The sequence below is a fragment of the Megalopta genalis genome, chromosome 12, assembly GCF_051020955.1.
Source record: "Megalopta genalis isolate 19385.01 chromosome 12, iyMegGena1_principal, whole genome shotgun sequence".
NCBI lineage: Eukaryota > Metazoa > Arthropoda > Insecta > Hymenoptera > Halictidae > Megalopta > Megalopta genalis.
The window spans coordinates 5,153,384-5,176,396 of NC_135024.1; the positions used below are offsets into that span (position 1 = coordinate 5,153,384).

Sequence of the window (23,013 nt, forward strand, 5' to 3'; positions counted from 1 at the left end):
CTAGAATTGTTGTATTTTATAAAGTATTACTAACACTAAATTAATGATAACAGTATATCCTAATTACTAACAAAAGATAAGGAGGATTGTTTTAATTATTTTTAATTTTCCCTAACATATATTAAATTATAAATATTTGCAATATTTTCTGAAATATGATATGATTATGAAAGTATACTTGTAAAACGTATAAAAATGAGTCAACATTAAAATATTTCTACGTATTCTATTAAAACGAAATGTTTAAAACATATACTTCACAGGAATTTTTTAGCAATTTCTAAATTTATATTGTTTAATTCTCAATTAAATAGGGTACAGTGTCTTTTTTATTATGTTAATCGTGCTAATGCATCTTGTATGTATATTTTCCATTGAAGAAATTAGGAAAATTTGATTTTAAACGAAGTAGGTTAAAGTGCGCATGCGTTCGGCGTGCACTATGATTGGTAGAAAGGTTGGCACACGCATTTAACGTGGATGCGATGGTTAAAAGAGGACATTATATTAGGGAGTGGGAAGAAGATAGAAACCACCATATTGCGCACGCAAAAGAGAGGGAGAAGGACAGAAACCACCGCCAATATGATTGCTCGTTCACTTGTTCTCAGTAGTAAAGCAAAGTTCGGTGCGAAGAGTGGTTTGTCGTACATTTGGAGCGAAACACAAACTTAAGAAAGAAACTCTTGTTTGTCGCCGCATACGAAACAGTTGTGAATAAAATTTGGTGCCTCCGGAGGATGGCAACTACCAAAGACGACAGCACCGACAGTGTGCAATTCTTTGAAGGTGTGGAAAAACTCCTTGAAATTTGGTTCACAAGCAACAGTAGCATAAACAAAAAGCAGGGCGATCTCAGGCAGATTCCTCAGTAAGTTAAAGCATACTATCTTCCACAAATCTAACCAACTATCTTTCCAACTCCTATACCTACTCGAACACGTTTCTTTCGAAATTTATCACAGAATGCTCGCGCGTGATTTAGCCACGAGTCGTCATCGCCTTCGCGGACCATCTACCTCGACGTAAATTCAGTAAAAATCCTGGGACTTTTAACTAGATTTAATCACAACTACATCCGTATCAGAGATTAGCGTGGCTCGAAGTACCATAAATATTACAAATTTATCAATGACACGCAGTTCGGTCGAAATAAATGTTTTGATCAAATAAAACCGGCTTGGTAACCATGACTGTGATCGCCGGCACCTCGCGATGTAATTGTTCTGATAGTGATCATTAGTGCGCTTAACCCAACACTTGTATGAGAATTAATGCTTCACGTGTATCGAGCTATTCGGAAGATTAACAACGTTCGTTCGTGATATTTGGTGAGAACTGGTATCGCTTTATTTCAAGTGTTCGTTTAAACACAAACAGAAGTGTGATCTCGTTCGGGGAAAAAACCTTTCGACGTCATGCTAACATTGGATAGATTGAATTGAACAGTAGAGTGTATATGTCGTGTTTTTTGGCGAAGATCGATGCGCCCACCTTCTCGTTCCAGTAATACCGACCGCTCAAAGTGAGGCTACGTGACTCTGATATGTATATGCATCGCTTTATCTCCTTATTTTAAATTCAATATAAATAGATATAAGCATCGATGTAATCTTCCTTTTTCTAGGAGCTTACTACTAGTCCAACGTTATTGTTATCCGGTACGCAGTTGATCTGTAAATGTGTTCTATGAAAAATATAAACACATTTTTTACTCGTAGACGGTGTAACACGACTGGTGCACGTATAGGGGAGATATATTTTCTTTTGCTAAATTTCGTTGCTAATGTTTAAATGTAAACAAATAATAAATGTAATGATCATGGAGGTACTATGCATGAAATTTAAAAACTTTTAGCTTCACAAAAATTATGATACATTTATGTTCGTTGAATCGAAATGTAAAACATTTTTTAATATATGTAGAACTTTTCTGTTTGGAAATTGTTTTAAGAGGATATTACGACTACATATAATAAGAGTAATAAGTACACGTGAATATTTCTAATTTTACGTGATCGAAAGCTAATAGTAGTTTTTATGAAAACAGCAAATATTTTCCAAATTGAAAACAAAAATCTATTTCAAGATTTACCATATTTTTTATAATGAACAAATAACTGTTGTAAATACGTAATGCTTAAATATTAAATGTAATATATTTTGAACACGGTACTTTCAAGATGTATTACTATAGTTGCTAAAAATAGAATTATGATAGATTATAAAGATATACAAATGAATCATTCTTTTAGTTAATTTTCTTAATAATTAATTACTAAATATCTGTATAACAACAAATGGTATGCAGTAAGTTTCATTTCTTTTGCCATTATAAATCTACATTATTTATTACATATATGGGTACGTAGCAAATTAAGTATTTTGTAACGTTAATAATGGTTTACAAATTTTGGAACGTGAAAAATCGTTTTCACATCTCAGAAAACCAATAAATACGAGAAAAATCAACGAATTATTATAGTTTAAAAGTGTTTTTAATAGAAATGGTAAATAATCAATTTAGAATCAATGATATTAAATACGATAAATTTATAAAATAAAGTTCTACCGCAATTCTTTCATTAAATTATTTCTCAAGAACTATACTATAAATTATAATTTATAATACGAATTTGATTATGAATTATTTCCAATATTATGACGAATATTTGAATTACGCCATCTATTTGTCATTAACTTTTGTTAAAGAATAAAATTTGTGGCTATGGTGCTTATTGCATGTCACAATAATTTTTTTACCGCATTGAAATATTAATGATTAACGTATAATAAAAAATCGTCGAATATTTACAGATTTCATTAAAGTAAATTCGTACATTTTATGTACTACGTACTTGAGCATTTTCCACCAGAATTAACGAAGTTAACTACATTACCGACGTACGTTAAATTTTTGAAATTCTCTTTGAACAAAAATCATATAAATATATTTTAAGGCTACTGTTATTGTCAGCCAATGTAATTAAAAATCCACATACACTAACTTCCCAAATGAATATAATATTTGTTTCAAAATTTTATTGGAATTTCTACTTAATATCAAGATTACTGTTATCTCATTACTAGTATCATGCTTATAATCTCTAAAATTATTTGTAAATTTCTTTTATTTATTAATAAATTGATTGACTAATTTTCGTCAAGTTTTCGAGAATTGGCAGTTCGAGAACGTACTACGACAGGACGACTGTAAATTTTTATAATTAGATAAATCGAGGCACGTTGGCAAGTATTGATAAACGGGAAAAGTGAAGCTGCGAATAATTTTACTTTGTTCTCCGTGCCGAATCACGCTTTTGGCACAACTTCCCTTTTCGCACTTACTTCCGGCACGTTTCGCGACTATGCGAATATTTTCACGAAAGTCGTGTTTTTGCTCATACATTGCCCCACATTACGTAATTATTTCTATGACACGTGTAGACATCCGAAATACACATAGTTAAGAGAATTAATTAGTCAATTTTCATTTTTTCTTCAAATCCTTTTTATATTCATCCTACCTACAATTTGATCTAACTAACTAGTACTTGTACTTGTACTAGTGTATTATTTCGATCGTATTATTATAAAAGTATTATTACCGAAAACTATTTGTTGGAGCTGTATAATGAAATTTGCTTGAAATTTATATATATATTTCATATGATTTCTTTAAAATCAATCGTTTTTCTTTTCGAAAATGAAATTGAAGAGACTCATCCGAATTTAAACGTCTTACAATTGATTTCACGTTGTTCAAGCCAAATACATATATAAATTTTATGAAGAAATTAAGCTTTTACGAGTTTCGGTTCCTTGCTAGATTTTCATTTTCGTCCAGGGAAGGTCCTCAAAATATTCAGCATCTTTTGTGTAGTTTGATTATTGTAATTCAGTTTAAAATCATTTTCTTCATCTACAGTATTTGTAGATTGTCAGTCGAATAACAAACTAGATATAGGCATGTAAAGTAGCATACAATAAACAATTAATATTTATAATTAATATTAATAGTCTTTCGACACAATTAATATGTAAATTAAATTCGTTGCAATAAATAATTTATTAACAAAACATTCCAATTTTCAAGTGTCACGATATAATAGTTTATTGATAATCGTACTAGCAAATTTTAGTGGGTAAATAATAAGGGATCTCAGACATACGAGATAAATATTAAATATGAAAAGATAAAATTGAAGGATCAAAAAAACTATTTTATCACGTACACGTGCTTACCACGTGCTACTCATGCTTATCGTAGTAAATGTACTCAATGGAAAACAGATCATCTTTGAAACTATATAATTTATTAATAAATAAATAATAAATTAATAAAATAATAATAAATTAATTAATAAAAGCAACGGGAATATAATTTCTATAAGTGCATTATTATTTCCAGGATCATTAGTCAGTGTAACTGATAAAGAAAGTTTTTCCTAATTGACATTTCTTAGAACTCGTTATTAAGATACAGCTCGTTAATATTGCTTTCATCGAATCTTGATTATTTCCTTCATCATCACACTGCAGAGTTTTAATTAAGTAATAAAATAGCATATATATATGGAACTGTGTTCAAACACTTATATGATACAAAGTTTCAACAGAAACGTAATCATTGTTGTAACTTATGGAAAAGATTCACAAAGAATGAAAATTAATGCAGCTTCATTCTTCTTATATGTATTTGTACATAGTACATACCGTTCCTCAATTCGTTCATCATTAAGTCATCATTAGTTATCTATAATCACAACTTATGTAAGCCGGAAAAACCACCGATAGCTTGAAATATCGTTTGTCCGCATGTATGTTTTCATTGTGCGGAAACTTAAACACTTAAGAAGTTCGTTATCAATATTGATACATTGATTTGATTGAGATTATCTATGTAAAGATTTTATGAATAACATTTATTTTAATTATCAGATTAACATATCTCAGTCTTAATTCATAACTAGATTTAAAGATTTTGTTCGTGTATAGAATTATGTATTGTTGAGTTAATAATTGTAATTATCAGTGAATAGTATATGTATGTACCATTCTGCCTCATATCGCACAAAATTTGCCATATGGCTGCCATTTATTTTTGCAAAGCAGGGTTTGTTGTATGTTCTGAGAAATGAAATTTAGTAGAACTGAAGTTGATTAGCTCAAAAAAGTTATTGATGGCTAAAACGAAATATTGATGGATATTATTGAATTTTGACAATTATTCAGTTACAGTTCCTATTAATGTTCCAGGAAAACAAAAATATCACTATATTCTCTGAATCCAACGTTTTAATATGCTATTACGAAAGATGTGGAACAATGACAAGAAAATGAGAAAATCAAAATCTACTTAATGCAGCTTCCATTATCATATCAAAATAAAAGAATCCTTACATTCCATATGATGCAAATGTCTGATAATTAATAGCAAGAATTAAATTAGGGAATATTCATGTGACACAAGTGTTTTAGGAACTCGTTTGTAGACTGCATCAACGGATGTAGTCAGATTGTATAACGTAAAAAGAAGAAATAGAGCAATATTAACTGGAGAAAATAAAGTTCTTATAAAGCGTAATTGCATTTTTTGAAGCATAAATTTACTTGTAATAAAACTGTATAGCTGTGCTATTGTGGCGTCGCATCGCATCGCTCGCCACTGTTCACCCGCTACATGAGCGCGGCCGCTAGCAATCAAACATTTGTCTTCTTAATCCTCTCTCGTAAACTTTTCCTTTACGACAGCCCTAATAAACACCAAATGTGCATCAGTCCTCGCAAACACTATAAAAAAGACAAAAGGCAACTCCGCAAAAGTAATTAGTCGAGTCACTCAAGTCGAATCAGTCACCCCAGTCGGGTCAGTTCCAAAAATTCTGTACATCTCCACACTACGCTAGCCGCGCCCGCGCACGCTCATAGACAGGAATAAACACTATAACTAACGACAAAACATTTTGATTCACTTCCATTCCCCGCTAAACTATAAATAATTAAATAATACTTTTCAAACTAGCAGCAAAAGAAAAGAAAAATATTTATTACACATTTTTTTACATTGGTTATCTAACCTGGCAAAGCTTAACATCTTTATTATAAAAATACATCTTTTTTATCTTATATCAAAACGTTGGTTTCAGTAAATGTAGAGGAATTTTTATTTTTATAGAATAATAGTAAAAACTAATTAAAGAAAAATTAGTTTTTGTTTGTTGAGGGAAATTAGAGGAATTAAATAATATTTTTTTTTAAGTTTAATATTATGCATTTCAAAATATTATCACGTATTTGATTCGCAATTAGTATTTTACAACCTGTGTTCGATTTGGACAGATCAAATTTTAGAAAATTTTTCAAGACATGATATACAGTAGCCCACTAAAGTGTTCGTACACCTTTTAAAATGCAATAACTTTTACAAATCTAAACTAAATGACTTGAATATTTTTTAGACGACAGAGGGACTAGTCTACTAGACGATGGCTAAAATACTTTTTTTAAATTTTGCTATTACTTGGAATGAAAAGAAAAAATTAGAAACCCTCGTTTTTTAATTTTTTTATCTGAGGCTATAACGCTCGGCGACTATGTGTTATTTTAGCTAAAAGAAAGTTATGAGAAACATGAACATTCTTTGTCGCAGGGGTTACTGCGACGGTTTATATAAAATAATCCGAGAGAGTTTTTTTTTGGTTTTTATATAACGAGAACTTTAATATAACTTGTAACAAAAGGCGATGAGGTAAAGTGTGTAGAAGGTAAAGGTAAACGAGTGACGGATGAGACAGAAATATGAACACGTTGAGAGTCGGAGGAAAACTTGCTAATTGACGTCTCCCGGTCGAGAGGTCCTCGTATTTATTGGGGAGAACGTATTGAAATTGGTAAGGGAAAGTCCTTGGGAAGGGCGAAGGCCTTTCCCGAAGATTTTCCGACCGGGCTGATCCGGGACCTATGGTCCGAAGCTGTGTCCCAACGTTTTTATTGTTTTATTGCGGTGTGTACGCCTTGCGTCGGGAAAACCCGAAAAAGGCATATGCACACCCCGTTTTTGAAGGACGTGTCTTTTTATGTCTGGTCCGCCATAATTCTATTCATAATTTTAGATTATTGTATAAAGAATAATCGAAAACAATGTTAGCTAAATCGGTTCATTACCCTGTGAGATATTTTCGTATTATTTTCCTAAAAATTCAATCCGAACATTTTTATTTTCCTAAAAATTCAGTCTAAAGATTTGACGTGAGCTGTATACTTTTCTTTTTTTTTCAGGCGAAAATGGCAATCTTTGTTGAAGATCGTACGATGCGAGATCATCAGTATTTGCCGTACCGAACACGTGGATGCTTACGTTCTCAGGTAATACATCTAATACCGGGTCCACGCTGGAGAGAACAGTTCACGAGCAGCTTGCGTACTGCTCGCGAACAGTTATAAACTTATTAGCTTTGAATTCATGGTTACTTGAAACGCATTAAATTGTTACAAACGCGTCGAGACATGCTCCGAGCTCGTGAGCAGTCCCTTTGACGTACCGCTTCCTAAGCGAACAGTGTTCGCTCTTCGCTGAGAAGCTCGCTCTGCTCGCTGTTCGTTCTTCGTTCTTCGCGAAAGTGTCCACACTGCTAGCGAACACAGCTCGCGAACTGTTCGCAAACAGCAATGTGGACCCGGCATTACATAAACGTTCATGAGTCCATACGTAGCTCTAGTTTTATCGTTGTATGCGAGCATCGAACGAATTAATGAACTTCAATAACATATAACGTAACGATTATAAATTTTACATAATACTTCACGCATGAGACCATTGTTACACAGTTTCGTACGAAAGAATATCACATAGTGACAACGAAGACTAATGTGACTAATTTAGCATTTTCCCCGAGTATAGCGGTAGCGTAGAGTATGAAATTATTTTGTACGATTCTCATAGAAATTACACTAATGTTGTAACAGTCCAGTTAAGAATAAGTAACCATCGATATTTTTATATGTTAATACACCGCGATGTTAGCAAGACGCATAATATTACGTCTTCTGTATTCTTCACGCACAAATCGACATATTGGCTTAAAGAACGTCCCCGTTCAAGTCGAAGTAATCTTTAATTGACAGAAAGAGATGGTGCAGGGGGGGGGGAGAGATTGGAAAGCTATTTTTCTACATTGCATCGCACTATCCAGTGTATCCAGTGCTATCTAAGGTCATCTCCCCACGGTGCGTCTCGTCATAGACGCGTAAGCAACAAAATATCGCTTGGTGTACGCTTCCGTGCTATGGCTATTGTAAATCAATGGACACGTCCACGAAGCGTCATTGTCAAGCTTTCGTCGCGACTTGCATTCGTCATGACGCTAAGCGTACGACACTGCCTTACGCCAGGCGTACATTGCCTGCTGTATCCCAGTGAGTTGGAAACTATTTTGGCTATTTTAGCGATATTACAAGCTTTAAGGTTATACTAGTATAGTAGGTCGTTGTATTCGTTCGACACCTACAAGAATATTATGAGATCAAAAACATGTATTAACATTTAAACAATTGAGATGATCTCCAGTTTTTATGAACATTTTTTTCTTTTTTTTTAATTTATACAAAAGTGATGCTGATCAACTTCCGCTGGAAATATTTTTTGCCAGATCATCGGAAATTTATGGAAATCATTTTGAAGTTCTAGTCCCGTCGCAGTCGCATTGGATTGATCCCAGAACATTTTAGTGCATATTTCAGGAACCTATTTCTTAGAATTTAATATAATTTTGCGAATGTAAGGGTGCAACCAAAACTTTCTTTTTCTTCTTGTGCGACAAATACGATTATAAAGAATCATCGTGTCCTCTTCGTCATTCAATATTTTTGTAAATGACGCAAAGCTTGCTCTACTTTTCGTGGACGGAAATCAAGGCGTATGCGCCCATGAAGTGACGCTTTGTGGACACGCAGCCTAAGACTTTATCTATGTAACACAATATTTAATAACCGATAAGGGCTTATAGGACTCTAATTACGCATCCAGTTTGTTATGCTTTCATGGAATACCATCCTAATCTGAAGTTTGCACTGTGTAGACAATGTAGCCATGGGTTGCAATCATTTTCAAACTACGCTGCATTGTTTTCACACTACCAAGTAATGGTTATCAGTAAATTATCAGGGATTAAATACTGCTTTCTAAGAATATCTTCTGCTGTACAAAAGTTATTTAAATAACATTTTATCGGAATGCATACAAAATTGACAAAACTTACGAAAATTTAGGAAACTTTTAAACCTTTGTACTCGAGTGGTGACTCAAGAGGCACCACTAAAATTCCTTACATCACGTTTTAAGATAATTTTTATATCGACAAAGTTTAGATTTAAAAAATTGTTAAGGGTGTAACTGTTGCGCGAGTCCCAAGAGTCAATTTCATATGCATAAAATGCGTTTTATCATATAAAATAAAAATACTATAAGTTAGAAAAATGATTTTATATTTACAGTTAAAATATAGCTTCGAGTGCAAAGGGTTAATATTATGCATAGATTGTAGTGAGAACAAAATGTGGAAACGAATTATACGATGATGATGAAAAATATTTAAGAAATTCGTAGAAGCAAAATAAAAGTCAACCAACCTATGAAAGAGTGAAAGTCTATTGATTACTATATTCAAATACTGATAAAGGCTCGTTAAAAACACGGAGTCTACTATAAAACGAGTTGGTCGTTGTTTCACGAATTCGATGTAAGCGATTCTATTTACTTTTATATCTTGCACTCACTGTGAAACGAAACTCTTGAGGAACATCAAGGGAATTAGGCCTGTCCATGTGCTGAGAACTGTTTGATCACGTGCGGGAAGCCATTTCTTAGCGTAGAATTAAGATTTAGTATTTTTCATAATATCGCTGAAGAAATATTATCGAGCTGTTAGCAATGTTATTCTACGATAACTCTCTGAGTTGCAGAATTTGTGAAAGATCTCAATAGAAATGTCAGGCTATCTATCTGCTGTTCGGTTGCTTGTTACACGTGCTTGATTTTCTATGAAATGAAATATAGAGTTGTATCATATCATAATTATTCAATGTATCATGAGAGACTCTTATTTATTTAATTATTCGCATCTAAAGCCTTCATATTGCAGAAAATGCCAAACAATTTAAATTGTACTAACATCTTTCAAAATGCAAAAATCAAAATTCCATTTTATCCTTATTTTACAGTTGGGTGTATAAATCTCAAACACAAATATTCAAGAAAATAAATTAATATTTAAATGGCAAAGTCAACAAAAAGAGGTCTCATATTTTAATATATTTATTTAAAAAAATATAATACCCTGAAATTGTACTATGTAGTTGGATTTCTTATTTAAAAATACACAATTTCGTAATGTGAACGATTTCTCTAATTTTAATAGTTTCCGAGATATAAGACCAAATATGATTCCGACCCCCAACTTTGGGAACTGTTCTCACCCCTTCATTATGAACGATAGAGAAAATATGTGTCTAATATTTTTCGAAGAACTACCTTTTCCCAAAGTTTCAACAAAATGGACGTGTATCATTTCAGTATGTTCCATTGTAAGAATAACTAATGTTGTTATTGCAAAATTATGAACTGATTTAAAATTAAAGATCTAAGTGAAACGAAAATTTATCTGGTACTATTAATGTTAATGTTAAAGAGTACGCCTACTAAAAACGCTTATATTATTTCGAACAAAGTTGTGGTAAATAAAATGATGGATCGACGGTTCGTGTGTCAGAACCTAATATTTATCAAAGTTTCATGTTTCACTTTAGTCAGTCGATTCCTTACGTTTGCTTGAGATGTATGCAATTCTCTCGGTCCGAAGTCCCGCTGTTTGCATTATGTCGCTTCACATAAATTCTAATCAGTCTTTAATCAGTGTCTAGAGGCGATGATCAACTGTAGCTTGAACCTTTTATCTGGCATGGCTTATCAGATAGTGTCTCTGGTTGTGACACATCACGGCACACTCAGTGAAATTCTGAGCTCCCTTAAAGAAAGAAGAAGGAAATAATATTATCTTGTTACCAGGTCACTTCTGATTCATATCAGAATTGTCATGACTCACAGAATGAGATTTTAAAACATTATGTTAATTTTCGTATTTATAGATTGTGCAGTTAACACTATACTTATGGATAAATATCAAAGATAAATACTTGGAAGATTTTTTAATACATTCTTCAATAACAATCCAGATCTTATAAATCAGAAAGTTATCTTAAAAAATATAATCTACTAACTTCTTTTGAAATTGTTACTGAAAAGATACCGTGTGCATGCGCAATAAATAAATATCTATATCTATATTTTCTTTAAATGATTACTTGCTAGATTACAAAAATTAATAAATAAAAAAAATCACAATCACTTTCTTAGAACTAGATTTATACGTCCACGATAACAGTCTTATATGTAAGATGTATAGTTTCAATAATACTAATAAACCTATATCTGTGTAAGCAGATCGGTACGCTTTTCAAGTCAGTTATCGAAATACACGCACAAGTATGCTTTTCCAATAAGACTTAACTAGTTATTTCAGTTTATGGCATAAACTTGACACACGTCAACGTAAATGCGAGTTGAAAATCGTATACATAACTGTACATCGAGCCTTTTATCGACACACGTGTACCTGTGAAATTCAATACACGGATAATACACGTCTATTGAAAACGACGTGTACTCGTGTATTATCCGTGTATTTCGATACACGTGCATCCGTGTACAAAGAAATACACGGATTAGAATATGAATATATTAGTTACACGTCTATTCTCAATAGACTTTCGAAATCGTGATCTCTAATTCAAGCCAAAATAAGGGAATAAGGGATTACTTACTGTAATAGCGAAATAAAACACAGCTCTTAATATAAACTAGTATTTCACAAATTTGGAGATGTTTTAAAGAAAATATTGAGAAGTATGGCATTTCGAGATCACTTTATGTAATAAAATGGCAAAGCTATTGATTACTGCTGATCGATGTAGTAATCGTACGTCGTTTAACAACGACATGTCCTAAAAATAGCAACGTAGATTATTTCTAACGAGGAACTTCGGTAACCAGAACATTCCAATTTTTTTTTTAACTTTTATAAAGTTAACGTTTATAAAGGACCTCTGTAAAAACATCGAACTGTCGTTTATGCTAGTCTCGGGTTCTTTCTATATATATGAAAATTTTAAACAAAATTAGAAATAACTTGCCATGGAAATTGAAATTCTTCCAATATTCTGGAAATACCGTTATCATTTTCTTACTGGCCAATGAAATCTCTCTTGTTAATCGGTGAATTATAATTAAAAGCATCATGAACTTTCACCATAAAATGAATGATTGGAATCATTTGTATCCCTTGACCTAGTAGACTGCGGATGTTTACACAAAGCTTCGCACTTGTGAATTAATCTATGTATAATAGGGGAACGTTATATACAAGTGACTGACCTTTGTTAAATGTGTGAGTAAATTAAAATAAGATAGAGGTTTCTAAACTATATTCATTATTTTATTGATTATAAATAAATCTAAACAAACAGTAGGCAATTCGCTTAACAGTATCTCTTTTATTTTTTATGTAATTTATAACTTTAATATTAATTGTATATAAGTTACTGGATATAAAAAAATATTTTAACCTCATATGTGTACTTTTAGCTTTCAACAATATAAAAAGAATCCGATAATAGTGACGATAATAACAATAATAAAACAAAATGTATTTATTACATCACAAAAGAAAATTGAATACCCTAGATTGAAAGAAAGATAATATTTTTTAATACACACATCGCAATATTTACTTCAGTTGTCAACAATATTGAAAATTAATTGTTTCGGTATAAAAATGATTAAAAATTATTTATTAGGTAGAGTTCTCTGCAAGTACAATTAATCCTCCTCCCTCAAAAATTTTGAGATACTTATAATATATCTACTTTACTATACAAATGATATTGTAGTAAAATACTTATATAGTATTTAGATCTTCTTGCAATAAAAATAAAAATTTGTCGAAATGTTATAAAAATGTGGGAATTTGTTTGAGGATAGATCGTTTTGTATTAAACAAATATTAAAATAATATATTGTAGATTTATCATGATGTCTAAAATTATGTAATTTTTGCGTGGAACGTTCATTATTGGAAAATCATATTACACATTATTCGGAAATATAATATAAAAAATGATGTATAAAAATGAATTAAAATTGCAAAAAATAATTTAATCAAATCGTAGAACAGTTACAAAATATTCTAAAAGTGGTCCATTTGCGAAAGAAGGTCGAAACGGCGACATAGCATTATTGCAGCCAGAGTTTGTTATTTCCATTTTTGCGAACGTAATTATCGAATTAACGAAAATAACTAGCATTACATAATTCGAGTGATTCGGCAACATTTGGCAAGTTAATCGACTATGTTCTATATTGTTTAGAAAATTAATTCAAATCTAAATTATACCTATTGTTAAACCAGTAAATTCCGAGATTCGAATCTATTCTCACGTTCGCAGCAGCAGAACGTGTTAAATCCGTTATTTTCAAAAATTATGAAATAATTTAAAAGCAAGTTATAAACAATGTTAATTATTGTACATATGCTTTAAACAAAATTACTTCTTTGAAGGAAATCGAGCAACATTAATATTGTGTACATTGTTTATTTACTATGAAAATGTGTTGGAGTATAATAAAAAATATAAAATTATGTTCGATCAGGAAATTTGGAAATGTTAGTGTTCGAAGTTTTGTTACTTTGTGGTAGCGCAGTATGCTTTGGCTGCCAATCGTCGGTCGTCAGCAATTCGTTGCTCTATATCGCGACGCACCGCCATCAAGTGTAATGCACTTACGAATTCTATTGTTATGTAATAGTTAGGCTCCGCATGCTTCTCGCGCGATCTCTTAGTTCCATCTATGTATTACGCGCTCTGGAAACGCACCGATTATCTGTTGCGTTGTTCACAAGACCCAAGGAATCATTCTTGAACTTCCAATACCGCTCGTGAAATTGTTACCGCACATGGTCGTGCGATGCGTATAGCCGGTGGCAAGAACTTATTGGTCTTGTTGCTTCTTTGATTCGTAGCCATCGTGTGTCGTTCATTTACATGTACTCCACATATATTCTGCGTATACTGGGTTCAGTTCTAACCATCGTCATATGCACTGGAAAATCAAGTTAAAAACGACAATTGCCGGTAACTCTGTATGCATAGCTATTCACATTTTTATGAATTAATTGATGGAGTAGAGAGTAAATACAAGGTTATTGTTTCGATGAATGAATTCATTAACTAGCGTGAAATTTAGATATTAACAATGAACAATTTCATCGAGTGAAGAGAGCAATTCAATCTGCGTTCGACTATTATAGTATCGACTATTATATTATATTTTTTTATACATTTTATTACATTTGTGAACAAATTTATTGATCATTAAATCTTTAATTTACGAAATAAATATATAAATAACTCTAATATTATTGATGATCGTAAGATATTAAATCTTTTTGTGCCTTGAATTTGTTATTTAATTATATTACGTTGCACATTAAGCATTTCAGGCAAAATTCTTATATTATCCCGTATATTATAATCGTTATATCAAATTTTCTAAAGAAATTTTGTTTGCAGCATTTTCTTTTTGGAACCGTTTTCTTTATCATATTATCGCTATTTCATTCATATTTTTTCTTTGCGGTTTCATAAAATTTCATAAAATCAATTATTTTCAAGGTGCACAAAATCTTGCTTCCTTAAATAAAAGCAATTTCCATGTTTGAACTTCAAACGATCAGGCTTTAAGTGTTTCAACACATTCGCGACCACGCGTCACATTCATATGTGACTTTAGTTACCGTCGCTACGGTGATATAAACAGATGAAATTTGAACTGGACCATCGTTTTTCTCTGCATAAGACGATGCATAAGCGGAGCAAACGAGTGACACTTACGTAAAATATTTCGTTTGGCTCATTTATTATATTTTATATATACATGTGTGTACAGATCATATGGGTAATATATTATAAAAGACACAATGCACTTCAATTAATTAAGCTAGATAAATCATTTTTTTTGTTCTGTAGCATGCTCGGATCACCACCAAGCCTCGGGTCAAAGTAAATTAATTTAATGCGTCACATGTTCAGGAAGGAACCGGGAGCATTTCTTCGTTTTTATTTGCATTTTATCGTTTCCAATCAGCATCTTGTACGTGGTCACTGTACTTTACCATGTTATCTGTTTTCTGCTTATCGTTATACATACATGTATACATGTATGTATGTATTTATTTTCCACTAATAAAATGCCTCGTGCTTTTCGTTTATCTTGTCATTTATACATAGAAAATCTAGGGTCATTGTCTGTACAAAATATCAATAACCCCTTAAAGCGTGTAGGATATTTTAGAAGAGATCCCTTCTTTTATAGTTATTAATAGTTGTTTCGTTATCACGTTCTATTTGATATTTATGAAAATTTGTACATGCATTGAATTTCGACTTATTTGTATTCGCGCCTAATATCGTCTAAATTTGTAGCTAAAAATAATATTACAGTAGAGGCCAAGGAAACGGCTGTGATAACCTTCATTATTTCCGATAAAATTATTTTTTAGGGACATTTATTATCGAAACTACCTTTTTGTTGAAATTGTTTTGATGGAAGATAACTTTATTTGAACCTCATTTCTCTCTTTTTTAATTTTATGTCTTCAATATCTTAACAAAGAGAAAGAAAAGAAACAAATAAAAATTTATTTATTTAAATTATTTATTAAATATAAATTTATAAAAAATATTTCAAATGTTTTGCAATTTTTAATTTGGTTAGGCTGGAATTGTTGCTAATGAAACAGATAAAATTTTTGCATTTTTAGCTCACTACATATTTATTCATTGTTGTTTTATACAATATTATCATGCTATTACAAATTTGATTTAATTCAATGAAAACTTGAATAGAAATTAAAAAACATTTTTCCATATAACTGATAACTTTGATCTTGATTTGTATTTAAATATGTTAATAGATTTTGTCAATTGCAGTACTGTAATTTATTACTTAACAATGAAATTTTTATGCCGAAATTTGATTCAATAATTGCTGTAAGTGTAGTAATACATACATATGAATATGTAAAATTAAATGCTTTTAATAATCAGCACCACTTGAGCAATATGTAACAATTATATTAAAAATTATATGCGCATCTTTTTGTTTTTCCAGTGAAAGCAGCATGTTCCTATCAAAGCGTAGGCTTATTCTGAAGACATGTGGTACAACTACACCCCTTCAATGCTTGGAACCACTTTTGGAACTTGTAAAAGAATACACTGGCTTTGAGGAAGTGGAAGTTTGTATTGTTTATTTATAATTAATGCATGTACATATATAATCTAAAAATCTGTTAAATATCAGTAAAATCCTTGCTTCTTGATAAGATAATTGTTAGTTAATATTGAAAATAATTATTGCATTCTAAATTCAATAAGACACATAGATAGTGGGGTATTACAGTTTTACAACTTTCACCCATAGAAATTTTCATTAACTACAGACCATTTGAAGTCAAAAGTACTTAGCTATATAACTTGACCTAGTGCATGGATAAGTGATGTGTCTATATATAGGAAACCTCTAGTATACAGGATACATCTCTACCTCTTGGTTTATTGATCTCTCTTACCTATGATACTGTACATGGAATACATTTGTTAAAAATCATTAATAATTGTATTTTAACCTGCCCTATCTACTAATGTATGTCATCAAACACCATTTTTAATGTAATTTTATTTACTAGATAGTAATCTATCAGAAAAAGAACATAAAATTCAAATGGAAAAATGAACTTAAACTTCATGTAGCTTCTGTTTGTTCTAGAATGTGTTCTACTCAAGGAAGAATTATAAGAAGCCAGAGTTGCAGATATCCCCACATCAAGCATTCGAAAAAGAAGTTGCTGTGCTTGATACATTCTTTCCTGGTAATTATATGTTTTCTGTTTTTCATTTATAAGATGATTTAATGCATATCAAAAATGCAAATTCTTCAATTCAAAAATATCATTTAGTTTCAGTAATGATAGTTATTCTTTTTTATTTCACATAAAATGATTCTCTGAATTCTTGTAAACGGCATGATATGATTTTATGTTATATTTTAAATATGTAAAGGTGTTTAAACAATGATTAAAGTGAAAAAGGTGCTTTAAACGTGTCAATTTTCGCAAAAAATCTAATTACATTATATAGCAAAGCGAATTACTGTTCTATAAAAGGCATTAATGGAAGTCCGAAATTAAGTTTTGTTTTTAATACAGAAACTAAATTGTTTGGCAAAGTGTGCGAATTCCGACGCGTTGGCGATGGTACTTGACGTTGGCGCAACGATCGTCTTCCCTGCCATTCAACTTATTCAAATTGCTACCTTTCGAAACAAAACGAAATTTACAAATTCTGTTACCACCTTTTGCGAGACAAAATTCTATTCTATCGCGTAGCATAGTTAGATTTCTTTTTATATTTCCAATTTAAAAAAAAAAAAAAATGAAAAATACCTGCATACATTGGATTAGTCTAGGCATTTCTTTATTTTAATCATTAATTAAATATATTTATGTATTACTACTAATAAAATGAAAAACAATTTTAAATCTAAAATATTTTTTTAAAAACAGATGTTAATAATCTACATTTGTTTGTTTTTGTAGATGGAGAAGCATATTGTCTGGGGTCTGTAGATTCAGATTGTTGGTATTTATATACTCTGAATAGAGAAAAAGTTACCGATGAACCTGCAGAACCAGATCAAACTCTTGAGATTCTTATGACACATTTAGATCCTGAAGTGATGGCTATCTTCACTAGGGATGTGTGTTCTTCAGCAGATGAGGCAACTCAAAAATCAGGAATCGACAAACTTATTCCAAATATGATTATAGATGATTTCTTGTTTGAACCATGTGGGTATTCAATGAATGGAGTGAACAAAAGTGTAAGTATATATATACATAATGAGCACTCAGAATACCTAAAGTGTTGACTGTCTTATCATTCATATATAGATGTAATGTGACAACATTTGTTCAGACTTAGCAGTTAATTTCTGTATTCATGTATTAAATTAGGATCTACAAAATACAATTAGGTTGAAAGACTAATCATCAGATAAATTTTGATGCTTTGCTTTTCAGTTCATTAAATGAATGACTTTACAAATTATTTTCTAAAATATATATGGTTGTTGGTTTGACAGTGAACGCATTAGTTTCTATAGCTTGAGGCACAAAACTAATGGTGTGTGTATTGCAGGGAAATTATATGACTATCCACATTACTCCAGAGTCGGAATTCTCATATGTATCATTTGAGAGTAACATTCCAGAAACATCATTCGAGGAGATAATACGACGTGTGCTGAATACATTTAAACCGAAAAAATTCGTTGTCACCATCTTTGCTAACAAAGAGTCTGTGGCTGCTACTTGTCCTCGTGACCTGGAGCAAACTGACTATCTGAAATGTTCTAGCGATTGGCTGCGTACAGACGTTCAGTATTGCCGTTTCAAGAATTACGATTTGACTTGCGCATTTTATTCAAGATTCCCGAGCTGAGGGTTCATGGACGCTTCATTTGGTCCTAACCAATTAGGAGCAAATGAAGCGCATGCTAACAACACCACCCCTGTCCTTCCTCAAAACTTCTCTTCTCTTTCTGAATTCGTAAATGAGACAAAGAAACGAAACGAATCTACAAAACGTATATTAAAATCTGATATTGCTTACAAAAAACATGGTGTTGTATCTAATCAGTACATAAAACATAATAATGAAACAAAATCGAATGAGTGCACTATACAAAATTCTATGATTACCCGAGAAACTACTGTGTCGAACGTCGTAAAACCTGTAAGTCCACTTACATCCACTCCTTACCGTATAAATCCTGACATATCTGTAAAGAATAAGTGCTTAAATATAGACGGTAATGATTGTCAATTTACACAAAACAATATGGATATTTATAAAGATAATAATACCCGCTCTATACGATCAGTATCATCGCCACAGCTAACAATTAAACCCCTTACACGATCGAAAGTTTATAGGAAAGCGTCTTTGAAATCGATGAACTTATCGAACTCCACGTTAGATAATTCTACACAGAATCATTGTAGAAGTAACAACCTGGCATCAAATAATCGAATAATTAACATTTCTAATTGTTCCATCACTTTCACAGATAAAGAGGTACCTTTCTCATATCTTTCTGCGACCACACAAGGAATCGAATCGAACGACACCCAGAATAAGTGGAATATGGGAGAGGTACATATTACTTGTAATCCACTGTCAACACCGTATCCATATTCCACGCCTCATCGTAATATTATAAGCGAAACTGTAACAGAACCGCTAGATGAGGAACCAAAAAGTCGCAGCTGTGGAAGTTTTTTACCAATTTTATCATTGATCCCCCAAACGGTAATCAGTTTTCAGTATTTAAGCCCGAAAATGAAATTCTCTTGGTGGAGAAACAAAATCTCGTGAAGGTACGCTTAATCGGCCATTTTAGCGCAATTATTGCTGGTGGTCTTTTAGCGCAATTAAATGCTATTTGGTCAAAGCTCTATGAAAAAACCTCTTACCTCGTAGTGAGTTCCCAATCTTCATCAGTTAGAGGTATCCTGATCATCGTTACACGTGTCTATCAATCAGTCTATACCCTTTTAATACTACAAGTAGGGTTGTACGGAGAGAACGCATGCAGTTTAGATCTTCAACAAAGTATAAGTAGAATTCCTTCATTCTGTGCATACGTTTTGCATAATGTGAAACGACTTGTAAGTCCCATTGAAAATAATGTCTATATTGTACATTACATTGTCTGTGGGATCCTCTAGTCTATAAAGTGTTTTCCTAAAACTTTCCTAATTTATGAGTAGATCGAGACAAGTACCTTTTACTTCGTAAAGAAAGAGTCTCTTACCATTTTGTCTACTTATAGCAATATTCGTAGAAATTCACTATAGTGAAAATCAAAAATAAAATCACAGTATGGATCTAATGAGGCACATCGATCATAGTGTAATTTTATGAAATTTATGCTTCTAATATTATCTTTTCCTAGAAGAAGTGTATTATACATCGGATCGTAAACTAAGTATTTGCGTTTATTTCTTGTTATAAGGAAAACCATACAAAACATTTCCTGGTCAATTAAATAATTTCCATGAAAAAACAAATAACATAAATAACAAATAAACGTGAGCACTTAGTTTACAAACTAATATTTTCAAATATTTATGACCAGAGACGAAAACACTAGTAGTTATTTAAACATATTTTCTTTTTATTAGGATCCCTCGTTAAGCGATTATGTTTTTTCTAATTTAATGTACTTAAAAGAGATATATTACTGATCCATACGAGCTTCTGATGACATTAGAATTTTTAAAACTTACATCAAAACGCGATTGAAATATTCCATGTGAATAACTACTCTATGTGATATTATTAAAAATATGAAGAAAAATACACCAGTTGGTGTCATGCAATGTTAAGAATTTAGATGAATTCTTTATCAGCCTTATGTCGAGTTTCCTATTACATTAATTTTCAATTTTATGAAATGGATGAAGCATTCAGGTAGTTTAAAATGCTATGATTAATTGAATCATTCCTATATGCGGTGCGTGTAAAGCATACGTGCGAGCGTTGTGCATATGACAAGTTATATTTCCTCTACAACTTTTATTTCTCTATGAGAAATAATATTGTTTAATATAATTTATAGTTACAAAGAATCTATATTGCAAAGGCATGATTGAATTTAATTTTAATTATATTTGTTTGCTTGAGTTTTCAAACCTTTTTTTTAGAAGCATTGACTTTTTATTACGTCTCTTCACATACTTGTTTATTTTCGCTTCGATGCTCTCTGTGTACAAAAATCTCGTTACAATTTATATTTGATTCAGTTTTGCGATTACAAGTGCTCATTTTATATTTATCGAGTAATAAATGTTTTTTATGAATATTTGTATTTCATTGTGTTTCATTTCACAATATTTCCAAAAATTTATTATTTCTTAAATATACTAATAAAATTTTATATGTCAGATTGCGTAATGCGCAAAGATATTTCTTTTTTTATAAGAAGGCAAAGAAAAGAAAGAGAGAGACAATAAGAAATGTACTTTCTTATCTACAAATTTTATTTCTTATAAGTATTATAATTGTAATAATCGTGTTAAGAATTGAACATCATTTAGAGACAAATATACCAGTACTCTATTGATCATTAGTAACAACCTAAAGTTTGTACTGTTATTTCTTCTTGTCGTAAAAGTTTCATTTGAATTGCATATAGTTTGTAAACTATTATTTTGTTTAATAATAGTGGCAAATTTGCACCTTTAACAGTACTAATCAGATAATAGAATAAATAAATAAAACATAATGCGGTAGGTAATGTACATCATAGTCCCATTAAGTGCTTTCCAAAATATATTATCCTTTGGTGTAGATTATTGTTGCATGTAAAGTAACTTGATTTCTGTATTATACTCATCAAATAAAGATTATATTTAGTCAATTAATACCGTGTAGAGTTTACTTATTCTATTTATTTTAAACAGGGTATCTAACAGTATGATGATTTTGAGAAATTAGTTATCAATGAGCTAACATAATTGTGACTGTCATCTTTATAAAAATTGAACAGTCCATACAATTCATTAAATTATATTATCAGATTCAGTGTATTCTTGTTTAGTAAAATGGATTATACTAAACATTGCATTGAATCTTGATCGTAGTCCATGTTGTACGCTTTTGTGAGTTGTTTCTTGATGTTCTTTTTGTACCTCATCAATTTCCATATCAAATTTATTTTGAATTTTATTTAATGCTAATAAAAAAAAAACATGTGTATTATATCAAGGTAATAAAAATATTACAGTTTTATATTCAGTAAATTACCTTTACCTTTCTTCAAATCCATATCATCCATTTCTACATTACTAATTTTTGATAATTCTTGTCTGAAACTTTTTGTTATTTTTTTCCGAATATAATCAGCCTCTATTTCTTGCTTGGTCCGCGGTACTCTGAATCGAATGCAACAACAAAATGCAATCAGCACACTAAGCAAAATAGAAAGGATTATGCCAGCAAGTTGCCAAACACGAAATCCCGGTAATGCTTCATCTTCCAACCATTCTTCAACACCACCTTCAACACAATCTCCCGGTCGTATAGCTATTTCATTAGGTGAACATGGTGGAAAAGATGATGAAGTCAAAAGTGATTCAACAGTTGGCTCATCTATCTCCTTCATAATTTGACAACTGAAAATTCTTTGTTATTTCATTAAGCTTATACAAAATATTTCTTCTACATTTTAACCATATAATTCTGCAGTTTTATAATACCAATAATATTAATTGTAAATAACTTTGTTTTATTTTTTATATAATATAAACAATATTTCTCTGAAAAGAATTTAAACATCAGAACTAAATAAAATAACATAACTTTTTATAACTCAAACAAAAGGAACTAGTAATGCGTGTCACTTAAAATTGTGTACATTACACATTAAAATCACAATAGGAAATAAATATAAATATCTTAAAATGGAATTTTATGAATTCTACACTACTTACATATTAAAAATGCAACGACACGTACACTAAAGTCAAGTGCAATTTTAATTTTTCTCATTTAGTTAGAAAGCTGATTGTATTAAGTATTTCAAAATGTTATGATATACATCCTGGTCGAGAGAACACTTGCAACTGAAACCCTAAAAGGCACACAACGTGTCTCAATACCTTTTGTGTCTGTGCTAAATAAAAGGGTGTGGTTATTAATGAATACTCATGTCTGGCACTCCCAAGTTTGCACCTCAATCTGATTTTCCAACCCTTATAACCACTTACTAATTAC

The 23,013-nt window shown here is 31.2% G+C and overlaps 3 protein-coding genes across 6 annotated transcripts; 2 read left to right on the forward strand and 1 right to left on the reverse strand.

The window, feature by feature from the left end:
* The first annotated feature begins 385 nt into the window (after nt 1–385).
* SamDC (S-adenosylmethionine decarboxylase) lies at nt 386–18,900 on the forward strand. 3 transcript variants are annotated; one of them, XM_033484807.2, is made up of 6 exons: nt 386–871; nt 7,282–7,368; nt 16,286–16,412; nt 16,943–17,045; nt 17,772–18,055; nt 18,373–18,900. In XM_033484807.2, exons 1-6 carry the CDS (start codon nt 741–743, stop codon nt 18,673–18,675), a joined length of 1,035 nt encoding a protein of 344 aa, XP_033340698.1. In that variant the 5' UTR covers nt 386–740; the 3' UTR covers nt 18,676–18,900. The 3 variants fall into 3 exon arrangements, with proteins under 3 accessions (XP_033340698.1, XP_076381648.1, XP_033340699.1); XM_076525533.1 differs by lacking the exon at nt 386–871 and adding an exon at nt 1,313–1,331; XM_033484808.2 differs by lacking the exons at nt 386–871; nt 7,282–7,368 and adding an exon at nt 8,259–8,418.
* LOC117228805 (uncharacterized) lies at nt 18,682–21,662 on the forward strand. Its single transcript, XM_033484810.2, has one exon. The coding sequence runs from the start codon at nt 18,682–18,684 to the stop codon at nt 19,609–19,611; it is 930 nt and encodes a 309-aa protein (XP_033340701.1). The 3' UTR covers nt 19,612–21,662.
* LOC117228806 (uncharacterized) lies at nt 21,258–22,891 on the reverse strand. Of its 2 annotated transcripts, XM_033484811.2 has the most exons (3): nt 22,731–22,891; nt 22,045–22,412; nt 21,258–21,973 (listed from the first exon to the last, which is right to left on the reverse strand). In XM_033484811.2, exons 2-3 carry the CDS (start codon nt 22,400–22,402, stop codon nt 21,801–21,803), a joined length of 531 nt encoding a protein of 176 aa, XP_033340702.1. In that variant the 5' UTR covers nt 22,403–22,412; nt 22,731–22,891; the 3' UTR covers nt 21,258–21,800. The 2 variants fall into 2 exon arrangements, with proteins under 2 accessions (XP_033340702.1, XP_033340703.1); XM_033484812.2 differs by having other exon boundaries at nt 22,051–22,891.
* Between the last annotated feature and the right edge of the window lie 122 nt (nt 22,892–23,013).

What these genes read in the sequence shown, in the direction of transcription:
- SamDC (XM_033484807.2), top strand. Translation starts at nt 741, where the DNA reads ATGGCAACTACCAAAGACGACAGCACCGACAGTGTGCAATTCTTTGAA. An exon ending in GCTTGATACATTCTTTCCTG is followed by an intron (nt 17,046 to 17,771) that starts GTAATTATATGT and finishes TTGTTTTTGTAG; the next exon opens with ATGGAGAAGCATATTGTCTG. An exon ending in TGAATGGAGTGAACAAAAGT is followed by an intron (nt 18,056 to 18,372) that starts GTAAGTATATAT and finishes TGTGTATTGCAG; the next exon opens with GGAAATTATATGACTATCCA.
- LOC117228805 (XM_033484810.2), top strand. Translation starts at nt 18,682, where the DNA reads ATGGACGCTTCATTTGGTCCTAACCAATTAGGAGCAAATGAAGCGCAT.
- LOC117228806 (XM_033484811.2), bottom strand. Translation starts at nt 22,402, where the DNA reads ATGAAGGAGATAGATGAGCCAACTGTTGAATCACTTTTGACTTCATCA. An exon ending in GGATTTGAAGAAAGGTAAAG is followed by an intron (nt 21,974 to 22,044) that starts GTAATTTACTGA and finishes TTTTTTTATTAG; the next exon opens with CATTAAATAAAATTCAAAAT.